Source organism: Esox lucius, chromosome 19 (genome assembly GCF_011004845.1).
Source record: "Esox lucius isolate fEsoLuc1 chromosome 19, fEsoLuc1.pri, whole genome shotgun sequence".
NCBI classification, from domain to species: Eukaryota; Metazoa; Chordata; class Actinopteri; order Esociformes; family Esocidae; genus Esox; species Esox lucius.
This window is the reverse complement of record NC_047587.1, coordinates 31,779,161-31,802,969: the sequence shown is the minus strand read 5'-3', so window position 1 is coordinate 31,802,969 and position 23,809 is coordinate 31,779,161. Positions and strand designations below refer to the sequence as shown.

The following is a 23,809-nucleotide window of genomic DNA, read 5'->3' as shown; positions in this document are numbered from 1 at the left end:
TCTGGCAGCGTAAAGAGTGTTGCAAATGCTTAACCTTTTCTTTAGAGGCTATGAATAGAGTAAGTCAAAGGATTGGCCACAAGTACTCATTCAAGGGTATTTCTTTAGTTTTACAATTTTCCACATTGTAGAATAATAGTGACATCACATCGAAACTATGAAATAACATAAGGAATCAGCAACTAAAGAGTGTTCTTCAAAGTAGCCACTTTTTCCCTATATGACAGCTTTGCACACTCTTTGTAATCTCTCAAAAAGCTTCATGAGTCACTTGAAATGCATTTCAATTAACAACAGGTGCCTTGTTAAAAAATAACATCAAACAGAAAATTAATGGATCAAATTTGGAGCAGGAGATTTTATTTTTTCCTTTGATCAAGGAAAGTCTTGTAGGGGATTAGTTGGGAAAGACTCACACACACTTTTCTCTACTGGCCACATGCCCCAGCTGCAAAATCAAAACAGTGTTCCTACTTTGACAACAGAACCAGGGCCGGGGAGAGAAATCAATAGGTGAATATCACAGCCAACCACAACACTAGAGGTTATGTGGTACCCTGAAACATCATTCCACTATTACTTAAGATACAGTGACCTCCATAAACATTGGGACAATTAATCATAATTCTTCATACCAACTGACCCCACAAGAAGCTAATTATATTATCTGGTCACGCTCTGCCAGGTTTGTACTGCAGATTTCTTTAATTGTTTTGATGCATATTTGTGGTCATTGACTTGTTGAACAGTCCATCCATGGTCAAGATTCAATCTCCTGGCAGAGGCACCCAGGTTTTGGTGTAAAATATTCCGGTACTTGTGGGAATTCTTTGTGGTCACACAACAACCCAAAGCATTAAAGATCCACCGCCATATTTTACTTTGCTTTTCCTCATATGTGGCGCCAGTCTGCAATTTCTGGGTTGAGCTCAGAAGGGGCTTCTTTTGTGCAACAATTCCAAAAAGCATGTTGACATTAACGTGGCGTCTTATAGTTGACTTGCTAACCCCAGGGTTCCAACAGACTGTAGTATATGTTGCCTTGTTAACGATTAAAAACACACGTGGTCTTACAGGCTCTCTGTAATGACAACTGGAGCGTCCTCAGGTGAGCGGCTCCAAAGAGGGTGAGTACACTGATAAGTATAGAGGACTTTCTCCTCCTGACGGATGTACCTGGAAAAGCATGTAAGCGTCTTTAGCGCTGGGCCTCAGGGTGCTCACAGACCTCCGGTTGGTGTTACCTTGGACTGGAGGAGGCAGCTCCACGATGCCTAGATAAGAGGAAGGGGGGGGGGGGCAGAGGGAAAAGAGGGTTGGACGAAAGGAGGGGAGGAGAGAGGGAGAAAGAGGGCAGGGTTAGAGAAAACAGAAACAGCTGTGGCTAAAAGCCGGCAGGGATCAATCTTTCACAACCAAACAAACACAGACACACATAAATCAACACTCTCACACACTCACACCCAAGACAACTAGTTAAACACCTTTCTATTAGAAGATATAAACAAGAAATCAGGCAAGCCTAGTTCAGCCGGCCTGCAATAGAAAATGTTGCCAACTTGAGATTGGAACCAGGGTCACCCATTTTAAAGGCTGTGTCATTAAACACTACACCATGGAGCTGTACATTCGCTGGGTGCCAGTGTAGCCTCTTGTCTCTATCCTGAACAAATCCTCTTTTGCCACTGGCTGTTTTAATAGTTAATTGGCCATTTGTGAATGACATTTATACAGTTAAACAGACTAATGTTTTTTACTAAGTTTACCTCCACCACAAAAAGCGGCAATGTATTGCGTTTGCCACTGGCTGTTTTAACAGTGTATTAGCCAGTAATAAGCTTTACCGGTATCTACTAACTTACTGGAATAGTCATAAGAATTGAGAAATTGCTAGCGAGTCTGCCAAAGCGATTTCATTTCATGGCATAAGAGCGTACCTTTTTCTTTCATTCGTGAATTACATTTATACAATAACTATCAATAAAGGCGATGATTACTACTTTTTCATCAAGAGAAAATATGAGACAATCGTGGAATCTACCAGAAATAATTAATACATGTAATTGCTCTCAATAGATTCGAACATAGATCTTCCACATGAGAGACACTGTCTTTTACCACTACGCCACGGCATGAGATGTATCAGCAGTCACTAAACTCTATTGAGGATTGTGTTAAACTGACTAATGTTTCTTATTAAGTTTACCTCCACCACAAACAGCATCTATGAACTGAATTGCTTTTGCCACAGGCCGTTTTAACAGCTTATTAGCCTGTAATAGGCTTTCTAGTATCTACTAACGTCCTAGGAATAATCATAAGAATTGAGCGATTGCTAGCAAGACTGAAGATAAACTATTCCACGCCAGAAACAGTTGCAATATAACCGTATACAGTTTCAGGATCGGTTTTGGTTTTAGACAGCGAAGTCTTAGGCAATATGGAATAATTCACAATGCATACTTCGCTTTGCCTGTGAGGAAATACGAACTTGGGACCTATAGTTCACAAGTCCATTTCTCTAACCACTACGCTATTTAACAAGGGTTGTCACTCAGTCAGTCACATTCACGGTCCGGCAAAAATATTTTTGTGATCATATACTGAGCCAAGATGCAGCACGGGAACAGAACACTGAAATGCGTAACTAAGAGTCCCTGTAACAATGTCAACCATTTACAGTTCCTAAGTATTCCCCCTCCTTGGACTTTCCCACATTATGCATTACAAAATTAATTTAATCAAGAGTGATTGCCACTAATCAACACAATTATTGCATACAGTATGTATTCACCCCCTTTGCTACGACACTTGAATGAACTCTGGCGCAACCCATTGTCGTTCGAAGTCAAATCATTGGTTGAATGCTACATGCACAAAGCCTCTGTATTAATCATTACTCTGACGTTTATATAACATGTAATAACTTACGTATCGGATCACCTAATCTTCGAGACACATTCCAGAATACCGACAGAAGATCTGCCTTAAAATTCAGTATTACGATAACATGTAATTTGGATTAAAACACCTTTTAAAAAATATATTATATATTCATTGAACTTAGGTTCAAGTCACAGCTTAAACAGCTTTAGGCAATCGTAAGAGGCAGTCATGTCCCTTTCCTTACTCTGGTCAAAGTTCAAGAAGGATGGTTTAAAAGAGAAGGTGATTCAAGAACACTGATATACAGGACTGTGGGCCCCCCCCCCTCTCATCTACAGATTACATGTGCACAATTCCCTTCAAGGAGCTAAAAATGATGCAGCCCGAAATGACTGGATCAATGAAAACGGTAACGTCCAGGAACTCCATTTCCCATGAGCACTCTGCTCTGACCCTGACCTTTGAAGCGCTCGTCCTCAGCGACCATCCTCTCGAAGACCACAGTGACGACCTGTCTGACTGTGGCGGCGGCGGTGTTGTTGGTGATGTTGTCCTTGGTGAAGTGCAGGCGGAAACACAGCACGATGGCCTGGCAGGAAGGGAGGAGACAGGTTCAATGTCAGGCCTGACACGCTGCCACCCGTACCGGCATTTAAGGCAAAAGCTCTGGTTGCCTTAGCAGGCGGATTAGCTCACTTGCTTTGTAAAACAGTTTTTTTATTTCCACAAATTTCCTAGATGGAAGAGTGCAGAGGCAAATACTATATCATGTGTGCCTATGCATGCTAAATACCAGGGTGTGATATCCTACACAAATATTGCATCAAAAATGTGCCATCTGACAGTATTTCATGACAAGTGTGCATTTTTCTTTCTGGCTGCTATTCCCTTTGGCATCCCTTATATGGATTACACCTCCCCCATCGGAAAAAATTAAGAGACCACTGCAGAATTATCAGTTTCTCTGGTTTTACTATTCATAGGTATGTGTTTGAGTAAAATAAAAAATAAAACATTACTCAATAAACTACTGACAACATTACTCCCAAATTCCAAATAAAAATATTGTCATTTAGAACATTTATTTGTAGAAAACAACAACTGGTCAAAATGACCAAAAAAGATGCATTATTTTCAGAACACAAATAATGCAAAGAAAACTAATTAATATCAATTTTCAAAAACAGAATACTATTGTTTTAAGTTAGAAGAGTTCAGAAATCAATATTTGGTGGAATATCCCTGATTTTCTATCACAGCTTAGTGGTATGCTGTCCACCAGTCTGTCACATTAATGTAGGGTGACTTTATGCTACTCCTGGCACAAAAACTCAAGTAGCTCAGCTTTGTTTGATGGCTTGTGACCATCCATCTTCCTCTTGATCAAATTTCAGAGGTTTTCAATGGGGTTCAGGTCTGGAGATTGGGCTGGCCATGACAGGGTCTTGATCTGGTGGTCCTCCATCCACCTCTTGATTGACCTGGTTATGTGGCACAGAGCATTGTCCTGCTGGAAAAAACAGTTCTCAGAGTTGGGGAACGTTGTCAGAGCAGAAAGAAGCGGGTGTTCTTCCAGGAAAACCTTGTACTTGGCTTGATTAATGCGGCCTTCACAAAGACAAATCTGCCCAATTCCAGCCTTGCTGAAGCATCCCCAGATCATCACTGATCCTCCACCAAATTTCACAGTGGGTGTGAGACATTGTGGCTTGTAGGCCTCTCCAGGTCTCCTTCTAACCATTAGACGACCAGATGTTGGGCAAAGCTGAAAATTTGGTCATCAGAGAAGATGACCTTACTCCATTCCCCTAGGGTCCAATCCTTACGGTCTTTTGCAAACTTCAGCCTGGCTCTTCTTTGCTTCTCATTGATTAAGGGCTTTTTTCTAGCTTTGCACAACTTCAGCCCTGCCCCTAGGAGCCTGTTTCAAACCGTCCTCGTCGGGCACTTCACCATAGCTGCTTTTTGCCATTATTTTTGTAAGTTACTTGATGTCATCCTACGGTTGTTGAGTGACATTTGAATTAGGTGAGGGTCATCTTGGTCAGTCGTTTAAGCCCTCTGCTAGTCTGTAGCTTTGTTGTCCCCAATGTCTGTTGCTTGACCTTGTTCTTATGAACCGCCGTCTTTGACAGGATGGAAGCAACCTGACGCTCACTGTATCCCTCTACCAGTAAAGACAGAACTGAAGCCTTTTATCCTCAAAGCTTTTCTTTTCAACTCTTTTGAGAAACATTTTTTTTTTTAAATAAAATTTGGTTCAGGTAATCACCTAATCAGTACCTCATTAAGGAAAATGAGGTGTGCCTGTGTTGGAATTTAACAGACACAGGAATGGAATGGCTGCCATAGATTTAGAGATGCTAATTTAAGAAAAATTAGGAGTGGTCTCTTAATTCTTTCCACTGCTGGCTGGCTCTATGTGTAGGCACACACGCACACGCGTACACATGCACGTGCGCACATGCACGCACGCACATATATAATATTGGATTATATGCATTACATATTTTTTATACTAGATTATATGTATTATGCATTAATATTTTACTACATTTCACATATTATGCATCATGTATTTATAATATATTGGATTACATGTATTTAATATTTACAACCCTGTTGCAAAAAAAGAGCAACATATTCAATTTGTATTAGGGATGCAATGATATATCGTCCAGCAATCTGTATCGGATGGTTATCAGCAAAAATGTAATGTGTCTGCACATTTGCCCTCGATATTTCAGACTGATTGTGCTATCCAGCGTTTCTGCAGCATTCAATTTACTGTGTTGCAAAAACCATAGCTGCCAAAGCAAGAAAAAAAATCCTGACATTAAGTTTTTGTTAGGTACACAAATTGCATGTTGTTGGTATAAAGATAATCTATCAGTTAACAACATTGTCCTTAAGGTCACTGAGCTCCTGGTACTATTGTATTCACGTGTGACTCAGGAAACAGAGCACACCATCCTCAAAGTCAGAGCCAGCCAATGAATCCAGCTCCCACTATGCAGACAAACTGCACCAACCCCAGGCTGCTGTTTTCTGTTACCACAGTAACCTCCTTTCAGGAGCAGCTGAACATTCCAATCTGTGATTTTTGGCTTAGTGGACTCAGGTGAGGTCACAAGATTTATTGTAAAGTGAGCAGCAACAGACCAGATTACTTGTTACTAGTAATATTTGTGTTATTTTCTTGAATCATTACAAGGCATACGCATTTGATTTGTGTTTTATATAGTAAAAGGATGTGAATAGGCCGGCTAAATTAGAGGCTGGTAAGATTAAATACCTTACCTACCATTTGCAACATTTAGATCCAGGCATTGTACAATGTACAATAACAGAAAGGGAATGCGTATTTATCATATAATTAATAGCTTTGCTATTAAAATATACAGATAATTTATATTTGTTGAAATAGAAAGCATCAGAAGCCACATTATGTATTTTATCCAAGGGTACACTGGTACAGAAAGGCCAAAACCTCTGCATTGGCTGATTGTGGTGTATGACTATCGGCATCAGACAAATCTTTTTTTTATCGGCGCATCACTACTCTGTATTTATAATTATCAACTCGTTTGGTATAACTTATTGATTTCATGCTTACTCCACTGTACAGAATGTTTCTGAATGTCTTTGACTTTTCAGAGTCATGTGTAACTGAGTGCTGTCTTGCAATTGTTATGCCTTTGGCCAGATTATAATTTTAAATGACATTGTGCTCGAATAAAATGGTGAGCACACACTGTACAGTGCCTTGCGAAGATTTTCAGACCCCTGATGAATATTGTCATGTTACTGATATTAAAAACGGTACATTGACACTGATTTGTTTTATATTTTTTTAAATAAATCAAAACCAATTATGTTAAGGTGACAATGGTTTTATGTTGTGAAATATTTACAATATTTGGTAGAGACACCTTTCACTGCAAAAACAGCTTTAAGTATTTTGATGTAAGTATGTACAAGCTTTGCATAGTGTCAATGGGTTTTGGTAATATACACTTTTTATGTACTGAAACAGGTTTTCTTGCAGTATTTCTCTGTTTTCTCCATCCATTCTTCCTTCAATTTTAACCAGTCCCTTCTGATGAGAAACATCACCACAGAACGATGCTACCACCACCTTATTTCACTGTATGTATGGTGTGTTGTGAGGAGGTTTTAGGTTTGTTACACAATTGGCATTTTGGATTTTTGCTCAAGGTCTCTTGCCTGATCACAGAAGGATCACTGATGCTTTATGGCAATACTCCAAACGTGCTTTGAGATGATACTTTTTGAGTAATGGCTCCTTTCTTGACACCCTCTGATACAGGTCAGTGTTATGTTTAGCTCTTGATATGATTGACTGGGGCATCACTACCCCTCTCGCAGCCAATTAACTCTGTAGCTCCTTCGAAGCGATTGTTGGCCTCTCTGTGGCTTTCAAAAGTATCTTTCTTGTTTGAGCACTGAGCTTTGAGGAACAGCCTTTTCTTGGCAGTCTTTGAGAGGTGGGATGCAACTTCCTCTTCCTGATTATTAATCCAACTGTTCTAACTGGGATATCCAAACACTTGCATTATATTTTGTATTATTTTTCTAATCTATGGATTTGCATTACTTTATCTCTAACTTCTGTAGAATGTTCTTTGGTCGTCTTTTTCCTTTACATTCACTGTCAGAACAGTGATCCTTCAACCAGAAAATTTACTCACAACTTCAATGGTTCACAGGTGGAGGACAATTAAGGAACATGGTGTCCTCATTAGGGCAATTTCTTTAACCTGCATCAAGCGCACAGTGGTTCAATACTTTCGCAGCAAACCTATACATTTTTCCCCTCTTAGAAATAATTCACAACATAAATCCAGCCATTCAATAATGGCTTTTGGGTGTCAGTGCTTTAAAATAAAATATCAGAAAGAAAAATATGCCAGTATTGGTCAGGGTTTTGAATAATTGTAATTGAAAAGAGGCGTGCCAAGACGGTCTATAATTAAAGACCATTTCAATTTCTGGTGTGTGTCTGTGTGTTACCTTGGAGAGTACTTCATCATGCACTACAGTGTTGGTGGTGAGCAGCACTAGGACAGTCTGCAGGAGTTTCAGTTCCTCCAGGCCGTTCTCCATCAACTGCCACAGCATGTTAATGATATTCCCTGCTGCAGCCTGATAAACACACACACATAGGCACAGTTAGACTTGTAGCTGACTTGAAAACCCATGAGGCAGTGACAGTCAGGGTCACAATCTACTGGAAAGTGACATAACAGATAAAATGAGAGCAGCGCCAGAAGTCACAGATGAATACGGGGAGCAGCCGACAACCAGCCAAAAGATCAGAAAGGATCACCGTCAGTAAGACACATTAACCTTCATTCAGCCCAACCCAGACACTGTGGCGCTTCTGTGTGGAAAAGCAAAGTATTTGATAAATTACCATCCAGTTTTTCCCATTTAGGCCAACTGTTGATAAGGATAATTTTTATTTTTGGTTTCTACCTTTGACCGGTTTCACTGCCAGTATTAAATATCTGCCTGTGTTGAATGTATTGGGTCAGCTCTGATGCCAGACTGAGGTGAGGTCACTTGATAATGTATCAGGGAGATTATGTGATCTGTAGCAGCTGATGTTTTGACTTCCTAGACACCTCAGGGGGAAAAAAACAAGGTCCTTCAAAAGAGCATACCGTGACTGCAATTACCTTTCAAAGGCAAAACTGACACTCTTTACTCACATAAACCAACATATAAGCAATGCCCTGTTTGCTTTTCACCACTTCCCCATCACGGTCCCAGGGTATAAGACACAGACAGTAAGAGATAGAAGTGAGGCAGTGGAGCGTGGGGGAAAGCCTCTGTAGAGAGACTGCTGATATAATGGCAACACAGCCAGTTAAATACAGCCCACAAAACAGACAAGGTGTATACAAGTACAGGCAATTGCCCAGCTGGCTGGCTGCTCAGTTAAAAAGGGTCTCCGACAACACCAGGTCAGCTCATTAGTCAAGGACTAATCACAATAGCCTCAGTTACATGGTGCAATTGTTCAAGGGAAAGTCACCATAGCCTGGGTTCCATGTTGACGCAGAGGTTTTACGGAGATAGGGCTTTGCACTGCAGGGGTACCGTATAAACAGTTTTATAAAGCATGTGCTCGTTTGCCTGGACTGTTGGCCTACATCCAGAGCAAAGCACTGTTGAATGGGCTTAGAACGAAAGCATAACATTCTTTTGTATTGTAGTGAGCAGGTTGCACTGGGACTATAAATTGCCTGGGCTTTTGGTACAGTTTGTACTGAACTAGTCTCAACATGTATTGCCCATTTGCATTGTAGCATGTTTTCTATAAGCTAGAACCATTTCCCACCCAAAACATTATTTTCAGCCTTCTAAATCTACACCGCACATCTATAAACTTTCAGGATTCATTAGGCTTTTATTATGTATTATTAATCAAAGCACGCCCTCAGCACACTGTAGGGTAAACATCTGAGTGAACCGTTGCTCTTATTCAACACACAAATAGCAATGGCATTGATGATATGGAGGTGATACCATGACAGACCTTCTGGCTTGACAGGAGCACCAACACAGCTTATGCAAACAAGCCAAACAAACTGAGAAATGCCTTTCGATTTACTACATTAACTATTGGCCTATATATAGATACTCATCTTTACTCATCTATATTTAGGGGCAATCAGAAATGGGAAGTAGATTTTATACAAATAAACTATATATTTCTCATCTGCTTCAATAACAACAGGAGTCGACTAACAGTGAAATGCTTGCTGAAGTTTAACGGGTCAAAGCAATTTACTCTAACAGTATGTTATGGGGAAGCTTATAGCATACAATTGGCTTTCTCATTTTGGTATCTTTTTCAACAGCACCCCCCCCCCTCCCCAAAAATAAAATAAGTTTGACTACTGACTGCATTCATCAATCAGGCTAGAGGGTAATAATTTTGGTAATGTAGTGGTGTTTCATCCCAGTCAGATGCTTTCACCTGGAATTGTTCATTTATGCCTTATGAATAATAAAAAAAAAAATCATAACCCAAAGGAGACACGTAAATGTGCTAGTCTTTTCATACATTATGATGTCCAAATGTAGTTCAAATTTCAAACTTAAAACGGTGGGAGTTAATCAGTTAAGTGATGTTGACATAATTAGGTTAACTACCCAAAAACAAGCGCTGTTCATTTAGGAGGTTAACTAACAGTCTTACTACCAAATGCGTGTGTGTGCTGAACAGGAAGGCCAAGGCAAATAGGGAACAGTTGATTGGCCTGCTGCCCTGCTCGTCGCTCACTGAGCTACACCGCTGTGCGCAGCAGGAGGCCAAGTTGAAACGTAATGAAACACTGTTTTTGACACTGTGCTGTCGTCACCACTGACCACAGCAGTCAAGCGTGGTTGACAATCGATGACATCACATCGCCTTGCCCTAGTTGAGCTGTCAGCATTCAAAGAAACACAGGCATTCAATAATGGTAAATCTTTAGAAAAGGAACAAAAGAAAGCGGCGCTTCGCTGAATGTTTTACCCTAGCAAAGTATCAATAGAAAAAAAAAAAAATGACCCTCTTGGTTTTGTAAAATCAATAGTTATTTATCCATGACATTGTGCGTGTTGCCCAGATGGTCAAGCGTAGCATTTGCAATGTCAGGGTTGTGGGTTCAATTCTGATGGTGGGACTAAAAGGCTCCCACATAAACTCACTGCTCTATTATGAGATACACAGAATGGGAGCGTTTTCTAAATGACTTAAATGTAATAGCACTACAAAAGATGTGTCTCATACATCAGGCCAGTACATGTTAAAACCCTTCTGTAAAAGCACGATAGAAACCTGTTCATTACTGCATTGTAAGGTACTGTAACATTGCATCTGGTCACACTATTTCCCATAGCCTTTTTTTTATTAGCGGGCAGTAGACCCATCGGTCAGCTTTTTTGGCAGTGAAATGACCTTGGCTTCCTTCTAGGTCTGGGGACAAACATTTACCTAGTCCAGATAAAAGATACGGCAAATAGGTAAAGCAGTTTTGAGTGCTGTCGTTCACAGTTGTTTACATTTTATATATTATATACCAAAAGGTCTCTCAATTTCTCAACTCCTCCCACGTTAATTCAACAAAACGCAAGCTTCCAGTGCCTTCTCAGGATTACCGGGCCTGTGATCCTTACCTCGGACACCACCTCATGGGACATGAGTCTCTGGATGGCGGCCAGACACAGCTGGGTGATCTTGGGCTCCTTGGTGCCACATCCCATGAGAAACGGCTGCACCACCTCCGAGCTGTTCTCTTTCAGAGCTGAGGGGAACAGGACACACGGCCGTGTTGGAACCCATCAACCAGACATGCTTTCTAACACAAAGAGCACCAGGAATTTTGCAGTTGTTGCGATCTGCACTGACCTGTACGTAGGGCTGTCGCAATTATTACATAATGTTTCCAATCCGAATGAGGGAGTTTTACGCCGATGTTAGACACGGCTCTACGAATTTTTGTCTAGCACAGGGGTGCAGCAGAGCCTCTGACAGCTCTGCGGAAGGTTATGGCCACAGATAGTTCACCGACATGTACTTTTCTTCTTAATTTCGGTATGTTTAAACCCAGTTTAGAATTGTTTTGCAATGCAACGTTATGTAATCTCACAACATTATTAATTAATAGACAAACAGATTTCAGGCACCCATTTGACATATCAACTCTGGTCGACAAAAGGAAACAACACACAACAAAGGGTGTAGAGTTGAATTTTGTCATTTCCATCCATATTTTCTAATTAGATAAAGCACATTAAAATGCATATATAGAAATATCTGGTGCCCCATTCCATATTTAGGCCCACATTTGAAAATAAAATTAATCGTCATCATGTTTAACTGAATTAATCAATTGAGTGTAAAATTAACAATATAGACAAATCGTTAATCGCAATTATTAGTGTGACAATAAATCGTCAGCTAAAAAGTCATAAGTGACAACCCAACCTGTAGGTGATATAATAACAACCAAAAACATCCTCTCTCAGAGAAACACACACAAGGCATTTAACAGAGTGTACCAGCTCTCCATTTGTCTCTCCATTTCTACCCCATTCACTCACTTGCCAAGATGTCTGTATTCCTCGCGGCGATTGTCTTGATCTTGACGATCCCAGACTCGGCAGCCTAAGGAAAAAACAGAGCAGAGGGCCATTGAGGTTGAAAGCACAGAGCAGCGGGCCATTGAGGTTGAAAGCACAGAGCAGCGGGCCATTGAGGTTGAAAGCACAGAGCAGCGGGCCATTGAGGTTGAAAGCACAGAGCAGAGGGCCATTGAGGTTGAAAGCACAGAGCAGCGGGCCATTGAGGTTGAAAGCACAGAGCAGCGGGCCATTGAGGTTGAAAGCACAGAGCAGAGGGCCATTGAGGTTGCGTTAGACTAAACATTCCTTCTAATGAGGTCACTGATGAGAAGCCAGCGCTGAATATTCATTACAGATCCCAGTCCGTAATTACCTCAAAGGAGAGGGCAAGAAAAGCAGGGACAGGACCACAGACGGCTGTAATCAGTTAACATTAATCAGTTAAGTCTTTCTACCTGGACGGAGTCCCAGAGGGACCCGAGGATGTGTCTCTAGTGGTGATGGGATGGGTGTGTGTGGGGTGGGGGTGGTGGGGTGCTGAGACTTCAAGGTACAGACGTAGGATGCTCATTTAAACGTCCCAATCACGTTTTGTAGAGACAACGCACATCTGCATAGCTTTTGGACATTCTTGGACACAGAAACTCTCAAATCAACGCGCCAGCATGACTCACTGTTCCTAGGGCATGCTTCTAATAAGCAGCCTACTCCAAACAGTAATGATATGTGTCATTCAAGTCCAGACACATGGTTATTTCAACATGACATCATTATAATTAAACGGCACTATGAAGCTGTGACTATTATAGCGAAGTCGTCAGTGAACTGACAAAACAACGTGCAACAGTGAATGGAGGTATAGATAAACCAACAATGTAGAATCCTCCAGATTATTTTAAATCTCCTGTCAGACAGCAAGTGGGCACATACGCTGGAAACTGATCTCCGCTGATGGGTAAAATTAGTTATTAAGTGTTTGTAGGCATTAAAAATACAATTCAGTATGACTTATGTGATGAGTAGCCAAAGCACATGGTAATATGGAGTAGTAGTCGTCAAAGTGGCAATTCACCCCAAAGAATTTGGCACTCGAGTTAATTAGGAGGCCAAAAGAAGTTACTCCCTTTTCAAATGTTGAATATAACTAATGATACAGAAACCAAACTGACAAGCTACTCTATTAGCCAGGTCATGTCAGCTTGACATGCTTTGTTGAAATTAGTAAAAATAATAATAATAATCCAACCACAAGCTGCAGGAAATTGGAATAATAAAGGTGTTGTCTTTATGTCATGATTATTTTGGGTATGGCTTGTGCACTGCTGGGACTATGGTGTCACGTTCAATATGTTACAATCCCCACTGAAGTCAGGTGCCAAATTGGAAAAGGAAACAAGTATGGAAAATGTATTATTCTACTTTCTTTCATGTTTAACAGAAGCCTGCGCACTAAGTTAAAGATCACAAATCAAACACAGCCTAAAGAAAACAAGCCAAATGCATGTTATTTGATAGTTAGAGAGGGAATGTGCTCACTGTACTACAGTATCTACCGCCATTACCTTGGGATAACACACTTGAAAAGGGTAAACATTACATTGCGATGTCAATTTAAGAAGCAATTGTTTCGATGAGGGTTAACCATTACATAAATGTATTATTGTAGCACAGCAAAATACAGCATGAAATTAATTTTAATAGAGAAAACTAATTACACAGCAGTTGCTTAATAAAACATTGGACCATGGAAAACAGCGACCAACTGTATAAACATTGACCATATAAAACATGACTGAATTGTTCCCAGAACTGGAACTCCTACGTGTATGGGATATAAGAAAGAGAAAGTAAAGGAGTGATGGAAGGAGCACAAAGTAGTGAGGGAGAGAGAGAGAGCATGCTGTGCTTTCAGCAATCAACAGAGGCCTCTTTCTCTCTATAAAGCCACTGCAGTTCTGTCAAGATATTCCCCCTCTTTCAAACATCTCTCCCTCCTCTATCACTCTTTTTTCTGATCTTCGCCCGGCTCGTAACAACCTACCATCCCTAAAACCCACAACTATCAGATCATTAACACGTCTATACGCTGGGACACTAATATCAAATAGGGCCTGCTTAAATGGCCAACTTAACCATGAGAAACACAGCAATAAACATTAACTCCCTGCATTCTATAATCACAAGAGAAATAATATAAAGTCCAAAATCAGCCAGCAGTGGTAGCCCATGGAAAACAAAATGACACACAGACATTCCTTTTCCTTTTAAATGCCTAACAAAAATTCTGATGGCAAAGTAAATAACATACACAGCAAAAGCATAACAGAATTACATTTAACATATTTTATGTGACCATGTACTCTAAAAACCAAATCTTAGACCAATTGCTTTTATTCTGAACTAAACAAAGTCACTACAGGTGATCACAGATGGAAGCCAATAAGCTTGATCTGTGATCTAGAATGTTGTTGGTTATACCTCAGCAAGTATATTGCTATTATATGTCAAAACCGTGGAATATGTCTCATATGTCAGCCAATTAGCATTCAGAAGTATATATATAACTACTCAAAACAGCTGGGGCTTCTGTAGCACCCCAAAAAAACCATTTTTGACTGGTAAATGTTTGCTTAGATTGTTTTGGCCAGACAAAACTTAAACTAGTGTCCCTGGTTGTCGGGTGCTCAGTGGTTGAGTACACTGGTTACGGTAAATGGAAACTGAGAGTGCTCATGGATGTCAGAAATAGTTGGGAAATGTAACATTATACTAGCAAGCAAGACAGAAAAAGTGACCAAAAGGGAAAAGCGAGAAAGATACAGGAAGTGAGAATAACATGTGCTTTCTAGGACAAGCCTTTCCTTATTCCTCATTTTTGAATGATTAACGATTTAAAACAGATTTTTATAGGTGACTCGATACAATTAAACAAGAAAAGGTACAAGGCTAGCCTAGTTCTGCCGGCCCGCTATTAGAAGGGATGAATGTTGTTGCCCAGGCTGGATTCGATCCGCGGTTTACTAAGTGAAAGACTGTCTTTAACCACTACGCTATTTAAACAGTGGGTGTGGGTGCACGTGATACATGTGTAGAGATGTGGTATCTGTTTACTGCTTGCATTCTCAAACCAATCAGTTGAAACTCCACAGTTCTCTAAACTAGTTCCGTACTTAATTAACATCCAAACCAACAACAGGTATAACAGGGTCGCTACACTACATTCAACATGTTAAATTAGAAAGAGATTACTGCAGATGGCTAGCTAATAGCTATACAGTAACTATAATGAAAACAAAGACTCCAATCACTCCATGGCTGGGTCGTTTCTTTAGAAATCATCGACAGTTGAATAGGCAACCACTACGCCATGTAAACTACGCTACGTAAATCAAAAACGAGTGTGTTCGTTGTCGGTGCAATTCGTCCTTTGCAATATAACCGTACACAGTTTTATATTAGGCTTACTATAATGTAGCTTCTGACGCTTGTAGCACAAATTGTCCAGCTATACCTAGTGTTTTAGTTAGAGTCAAAGCCTCTCCTCCAAACCTCGTAGCAGCCTTTCTTTCAACTAACAGCTCAGCATAAAGGGCCAAAACTGGGAACATGTAAACACCACCCATAGGTAGTTTATATAAGTGTCAACGCCGACCAGTCAACCTCTCTTCAGAATGAAGACGCCACATCACTTGGGAAGTCTGTGTGTGCAAAACTCCTGACCGTGCCTGCTAGGCAGCGTTACAGTATTCAACCAACTTCAAGCTGGTATACAAGTCATACCTCATATTGATTGACCTGTCACAGTGATCCACTAAGGTAGGAGCCAACAAGACAGCACGCAACCTCTTGAACCTATTGGTTAACAGGCAACAGAGCCTCGCTGAGGAGTTTGGGCTGGGCCAGATTGTCAAACTACAGGCCCAATCAAAGCATCACATTGCAACTTAATGTTAATGTGCAGAAATGCAAGTCTCCTGATCTTTGTTAGTCAATGTGGAGGTAAGCTGAGGGATTTCACAGTGCAAAGAAAGAACACACAGGAACGTATCTCATAAAAAGGCAAAATCCTGCTGGTGTAGCCACTTTTGAAGTTCACCTTAACACAGTGGTTGTCAACCCACACATCGGGGACCCACCCATCCAGCATGTCAGGGTATTTGAGCTACTCCTGAGCTAGCACAACTGATTCAAAGGGTCTGCTAATCCTCAAGCCCTTGATTAGGGAATCTGCTGAGCTAGTTCAGGGCTGCAGCTAAGCTGTGGAACGTCTGGGAGTCCCCAATGAATCACGTCCGTCGCTGCCGTAACTGACATGTGATTACAGCCTTAGAAGCTACGAAGTAAAACAAAGTCATCGCTGTGGGGGGGGGGTGGGGGGTCCATTTAGGGTTATGTGGTTCTTATTGAAGGGCATAACTATTCAGCTCCAGTCCAAGAGGGGCAGAACACTTGAGTTTGTGGCATTTACCTGGATGTTAATTGCAATCCCCTCTTCAGGGCTCCTTCTTTTTAATCAAGCACGCATAGGCACAAAGCTGTGCCCAAATCATGCGTGTGATCATTTGCAAAATGTGAGATTTATTCATATTATGAAAATGTTTGCTGAAAATGTATGTGAATTTACGCACAGCCATGACGTATGCGAACTGATGCAAGATGGGAGCTGCTTCTGAAATGCAAAACCAACGGGTTCATACACTTTCCATACACAGTTGCTCAACAGGTTGGAGTCAAAAGGATAAGATTCCTTTATTTTGCCATGTCTGAGTTACTAAAACGATCTGAGGAACAGACGGCACCCGGATCGACAGCCATCCACTCAATTTGCAGGTGGGGGCCTAATATGCATAAAGATGCTGCTGAATGTGAAGGCGGCTGGTGAAGCACATGACGCATGCATTCTGCAGAACCACAATGATCACGGTTGTACAGGCTACATGGCGATGGCGGTTGTACAGGCTACATGGCGATGGCGGTTGTACAGGCTACATGGCGATGGCGGTTGTACAGGCTACATGGCGATGGCGGTTGTACAGGCTACATGGCGATGGCGGTTGTACAGGCTACATGGCGATGGCGGTTGTACAGGCTACATGGCGATGGCGGTTGTACAGGCTACATGGCGATGGCGGTTGTACAGGCTACATGGCGATGGCGGTTGTACAGGCTACATGGCGATGGCGGTTGTACAGGCTACATGGCGATGGCGGTTGTACAGGCTACATGGCGATGGCGGTTGTACAGGCTACATGGCGATGGCGGTTGTACAGGCTACATGGCGATGGCGGTTGTACAGGCTACATGGCGATGGCGGTTGTACAGGCTACATGGCGATTGTACAGGCAACATGGCGATGGCGGTTGTATAGTCTAATGAGAGAGCTGTGGAGGATGGGAGGCTTATTGGATATTGTTAAATACTCATTTGAAGAACAACATAGTCAGGTCTGGCAATAAATGAACATACGTTCTATTATTTTGCCTGTTTACCCAAAAATATTCAAGTTACAGTTAAATACATTTATTAAATAATTGAAATGGGCTTAAAGTGCAGTCTCTCAGCTTTAATTTGAGGGCATTCAAATCCAAATTAGAGGAAGGGTTTAGGAATTATAGCTCTTTAATATGTAGCCCCCTCTTTTTCAAGGGTTTGAAAGTAATTGGACAATTGACTCAAAAGCTGTTTCATGGACAGGTGTTGGCTACTCCTTCGTTATTTCTTCATCAATTAAGCAGGTAAAAGGTACATTCTGAAAAATAATTATAATAATAAATGCACTGGTGAGCTCTGCAACACAAAAAGGACGTCCACGGAAGACAACAGTGGCAGATGATCGTAGGATCCTTTCCATAGTAAAGAAAAACCCCTTCACAACATCCAGTCAAGTGAAGAAAACTATCCAGGAGGCAGGCATATCATTATCCAAGTCTACCATAAATAGAAGACTTTCACGAGAGCAAATACAGAGGGTTCACCACAAGGTGCATACCCTCCATAAGCCTCAAGAATAGAAAGGCCACATTAGACAAAAAAACATCTAAAAAAGCCAGCCCAATTCTGGAACAGCATTCTTTGGACAGAAACTAAGATCAACCTATTTAGAACGGCTTGGAACGGCTCATGATCTGAAGCATACCACATCATCTGTAAATCACGATGGAGGCAGGGTGATGGAATGGACATGCATGGCTTCTAATGGCACTGGGTCACTAGTGTTGATTGATGATGTGACAGAAGACAGAAGCAGCCTGATGAATTCTGAAGTGTATAGAGATATTGCATGCTCAGATTCAGCCAAAGCAAAGTTGATTGTCCATCTGTAAAGTGAAGCAACGTCCAATGACCCAAAACATAATGAGAAAGCAACCCAGGCGTTTTTTAAAGAAAAGAAGTGCAATATTCTGTAATGGCAGCCAATCACCTGATCTCGAGCATGCATTTCAGTTGCTGAAGACAAAATTTAAGGCAGAAAGACCCACGAACAAACAACTGCTGACAGCTACAGTAAGGTTTGGCAAAGCATCACAAAGGAGGAAACAATGTTTGATGATGTCCATGCGTTCCAGACGTAAAGTAGTCATTGCCTGCAAAGGATTCTCAACAAAGTATTACAAATTTTCATTTTATTTGTGGATGTGTTCATTTGTCCAATTACATTTGAGCCCCTGAAATAAGGGGACTGAATGAAAATAGTTGCAATTCCTAAACATTTCATACAATATTTTTGTTCAACCCTTTGAATTAAAGCTGAAAGTCTGCGTCTTGGTTGTTTCATTTGAAATCCATTGTGGTGGCGTACAGGGCCAAAATCATGAAAATTGTGTCAGTGTCCAAATATTTCTGGACCTAACTGTATTTCACAATGCTAAATAAACATAAATTATTGTAATGGTCCTGTCTTTAGCACGGTTTTCTTACTAGTCAATAGAGTAACAACAAAGCGAGGCAAATAATGACATGAGTTCAACATGTTACACTATAGAATCTACAGCATAGTTACAGGTCAATCTCAGACAAATAGATTCTTGGCTCGAATCATTTTATTTCATGCTCCGCCACTGTATGTTTCCCATATGCTTGAAGGGATGATTTTGACCACTTGGGTAATTAGCAACTTTTCAGCATACAAACAGCCATTACCAAACAAGGCCCCTGGTGTCACACATATTAACCCTTATTAGAAAGGCAAAGAAACTAAAGTGTTCCAGCCTTCCAGCACTGGTTGAAAAACCCTTGTCTAGGGGTTGTTGATAGTGAGTGCATGGAAAGACGACAGCTTTGGTGCTGATACCTTCTGATCATGTGTTTCACTGCACTCCTATAGCCTCACATCAAGCTATAGGATGATTCACTCTCTAGAGAGATGTTCCATCGCAGCTGGTCTGATATTCCTTGTTTGGCACCTACAATTTGTGGCAACCCTAACTTTCCTTCTAAAATGGAACTACAGTAGGCAGTGTCATCAATGATGGCCATGTTATAAATAGCCGTCACAAACCTCTCACACACCAGCCATTGTGGTCAGGCAGGCCTAGCACCACTAGGAATCAGCAGAGTTAGAGTGAATGGACCCTGTATGCAATGGAAACAGGAGTCACTCACAACAGGAACATAATGGGAATGTGTTGCTGTCGATGATGACAAAGATCATCATAATAAAAGAGGACAATGGGAATTAATTTGCAAACACGCCTAGTAAGAAGACTGACCTTGCTACGGGTTCTGCAATTGAGCCAAACTGAACTGCCACCTGCTAAAACCTCAAAAGAAGGCCACCGCAAGATTACTGCACTCTACGCAGCCCACTACAAGGTTTCACATACTGTAAGGGAGCCTTGAATCAGAAGGAGATTACAGAGCTGTCCTCTGTTTAGTGTGTTTATTCTGTCCCCACATGACTACATCTACTGATTCTACACCAAACACTTTCAAATGGTCAGAGGAGAGTGCAATCTGTCAATAAAAGAGATGTTTTTGAGGCTGATACCGACCACATTTCTGTAGGATGAGCTGATCAGAAGCCGATAAAGATCTATTTATATTTGTTTTTGTTTCTTTTTTTTAGTATACGTTATGTTCTAGGTCACAGAACCTAGTTTTGGAATAACCAAAAAAAGACCACACTAAATCATTTTATAGAAGATGTTGCTTCCGACAAATACCTTGGGAGATGGTTAGATGAAAATCTGCCATTTAAAACACATTAGTGAGTTAGTGAATGAGCTAAAGATTAACATGTGTTTCTTTAAAAGGGTCCAATCACATCTGTCTGTACTAAAATCTCTGGAAGCAGTCTTTCATTCAGCCTTGCATTTTATCACTGGTGCAAATTTCTGCACACTGCACCGTCTTTTACATAGCCTACTTCAGTTGGCTGGGGGTCCCTGACCTCTAGAAGGGCCAGACAATGGTTAATGTTATTATATAAGGCTGTCATGCTAAGACTTTCTGGCAATCTAAGAGATAATGTATTGTTGGAAGAACAGTAGTTACCAAACAAGCTCACAAGACAGGATAATGTTGAAGATACCGTGGGCCTATTCAGAACTCAGTGAAACTGCTTTTTAATATTTTTCCCCACACTCGAGCAACGCCATTCAGAGTAATCCTAAGTTAAAATAACTCTGTGAACTTCATGTAAAAACAAAGCTATGTCACCACGCTTGCATTAAGTGTGAGGCGACCATCACACAACAGCCAGCCAGCTAGGTGCAACACATATACCACTGGAACAGTCAGACATCAGAGGAAATATCCTTTCATCAGCCAGAAAAGCCAATGTATTAAACAACTTTAGTGTATTAATGCATGCTCCCTCAGCATTCTATACCAAGTCTACCCATCCCATCCACATCCTTCCCCTTAAAAATGCTTACTGAGCCCAAAAGGCCTTGAAATGATTTTCCTTTCTTCAGAATCAAATTGAGAAGCCTCAATCAAAATAACAACTTGCAGCCTGTTTGGAACTAGGATCTCTGGAAACCGCACTGCGAAAGAAGGCACATGAAGCCAATGCAAAGGTTCATTTTGTTTTAGCAGCTTGTGAGGAAATGGTGGGAGGACCAGGTCAATTCAGGTCACATTGGTAGGCCTAACTGTTATTTACTGATCCTAGTGAATAGTTACTCATGAACTCTGGCTCGATTCAGAAAATGAACACTACTTTTTTTTCAAAGGCCAAAATCAGTCACTCATAGGCTGTCACAAAAAACATGCTAAGATAGGAAACACCACTGCAGATTTTAGCATTGCCTCCACAAATTCAAACTTCAGTCTAACGTTCTGTCAGTTCTGAACTAACTACTCTTCTGTGTGTTATTTCATCAAACTGTCATATGTGTGGTAAAGTCAGCCATTCAGTGGGGTGTAAAGGAGGCAGCACCGTCCTTTTCATTCATAGAGATGGTTCATTTCATAGAGAGTTGACAGACACAGCACTGCAACTCATCAACGAAAACGGACGCTGTGTGTGTGTGTGTGTGTGTGTGTGTGTGTGTGGGTGTGTGTTTCTTTCATCAGACTCAAGATATCAAAGCACCACAAACAGAGATTTACACAGATTTAGCTGGCTGCCAACTCAAGACTAGAAGGAAAGGTCTTGAGTGTAAAGCTGTGGGAAAAATCAATGGGATTTTTCTCAGCATTACTTAGCCTCGACAAATCAGAGTGAAAATGGCAGCACTGCAGTGTCACAAAGGTAAATGAATGTGAGAGGTGTGAGTGACACTGGTCAATGAGGTGTTTCATAACTGGTTATCTGAGTAAAATGAAAGAAAGAAAAAAAAACAAGGGCATCATGGATTTTTTCTCTCTATAGAGTTGTATGATAAGTCCAATAGGCTACCATGAGTAAATAGCTTAGAAAACATAGAAAGACTAGCCAAAGGTTAGTTAATTAGACAGATTTTAGGTGGGAATAGCGTCAGGCTAATGTTTGTTTAGAGGTATTCACCAAAGCAGAGCTGAGTTTTTCTGAGTGAACAGGTCTGAGGAAAAATAAACAAAGCAGAGTAATACCTGCCAGCCTGCTGCTCAGCACTGGCTGACTCACACTGGTCTGAAGTGTAGGCCCCCAGGCTCAACATAAAGGAGGAGTCATCTAAATGGAGAGACTGACTGAGACAGCTTCCCTTCTCTGACAGCCAGACTAACACAGTCGTGACACCATAAACATTCCTGGGTCAAGGGGGTTGACTGGAACCAAAAGCCTGTGTTGACTGGTCATTAACAAGTTAAGATTGTCTTAGGCTCTGCTGACATATATAACTGAGTGTTTGAAGGAGAATGCAGCAGATTCCTGTCCTCCGGGCTACAACATATGACTAATGGACAGTGAGGGAACAGGTCTGGTGGGTCCAGGCAAAGTGACATGTAAAGGAGTGTCTGCAATTAGCTAACCAGAGCAGGCTGAAGCTTGTGGCAATGTTACTGGTCTACCCATACAGTCAAACACAAAGCACTGGCATATCGTCCCCCCAAATATTGTCCTTATACTAAGCCAATGAATACAAGCTTTCTCTACAAGCAGCTCTTGCTAAAATACATTTATAAAAGTTCAATTTGGATACTTTGTGAGATCAACATCTTTTCTTTACATTGCAACAGTTTCTTTCTGTAGCAAATGTAGTTATGTGAGTTTACAAAAAGGAAATTACTAGATAGATATTCAGTATAAAAGCAAATGCATTTGAAACAAGTACTTTCCCAAAGACATATATTATTTTCTTTTTGCCAAATGAAGAATACCACCCGGAAGAAGCACGGTTATCAGTCACGACGTTTGTGATATCTGACTAATGATCGCAGCACAAAGTATTTCCATTTGGACTGAAGCTGAAATGTTAATTGTGCCATCATTGTATGTAAAGTACGTATCTGACCAATGTCAATATAACTAAACTACCGCACACATACACCATGCCACAGCTCTCACACTGCCGTCACAATTGGAAATTATGGGCACACTAATTACGTTTTATCGCGACTCGCGTGCCGTCGCATCATCCGATGCAACATGACAACATCAGCATTTACATCGAAATGTATCAGTGATGAGGTGGCAAATCATGACATAACACCTTATAACACAAACTAAAGAAATTAATGAAGAGTGAGTGAACGCTTAAGATCAATCGGTTAGCTAACCTTAACTACACATATCCATACTATCTAATTTAACTATCTAGGTACAGACAGAACACATTAGAGTATACCTCTTTCACTGGGGGGAATTTCTTCTTACATTCCATAGACAGGGACCGAAGATCCGTCTGCATGTTCTCGAGTAATTTCTTCACCGCTTCGGGGCTACTGGTCGACATCTTGGATTGTGTATTCGAACCAAATATCTAAGATTGAAATAATAAAGAATGCAAATGCAATTCTAGGATTCTGATCCCCGGCCTACTTATTCAGCACCTTTGGAAAAAAAAGAAAAACGATGTGGACCTCCGCACAAGCGTCCATTGACACTATTCCAGTTTTCTGCTTTGCCCTATCCGTACAGCACAGAATCGAAGCGATGACACTAGCATAAGCTTGTCCGCAACAAAAAGCTTAGACTTTAGTGTCATATATTATCATCATTAACGCAATTCTAAAGATTAGTGCCATCTATATGCTCAATATTTCATCGTTTCAGTCAGAGTTCACGGTTCCAGCAGTCACCATTGAAATTGCAAGCACCGTTTAGATCCCACAATGCTTTGGTAGACATTGACACGTCACTTGAACTTCCGTAAACATGACCGGCTTCCAGTCAAAAGATAATATCGTCCCCTAG

General features: G+C 41.0%; 1 protein-coding gene across 4 annotated transcripts in view; it reads right to left on the bottom strand.

Moving 5' to 3' along the window:
• mon2 (MON2 homolog, regulator of endosome-to-Golgi trafficking) overlaps window positions 1–23,737 on the bottom strand; it is a 51,381-nt gene extending 27,644 nt beyond the window's left edge. For 3 of the 4 annotated variants that reach the window (XM_010883951.4, XM_010883950.4, XM_010883953.4), the window contains exons 1-6: window positions 23,241–23,736; window positions 12,007–12,070; window positions 11,080–11,207; window positions 7,921–8,052; window positions 3,346–3,475; window positions 1,177–1,274 (exon numbers count right to left, since the gene is read on the bottom strand). In XM_010883951.4, coding sequence (XP_010882253.4) covers window positions 1,177–1,274; window positions 3,346–3,475; window positions 7,921–8,052; window positions 11,080–11,207; window positions 12,007–12,070; window positions 23,241–23,348 — 660 coding nt within the window. In that variant the 5' untranslated portion in view covers window positions 23,349–23,736. Of the gene's footprint in view, window positions 1–1,176; window positions 1,275–3,345; window positions 3,476–7,920; window positions 8,053–11,079; window positions 11,208–12,006; window positions 12,071–23,240 lie in introns of all 4 variants that reach the window. The other variant, XM_010883949.4, reaches the window with a different exon arrangement.
• Window positions 23,738–23,809: the final 72 nt, after the last annotated feature.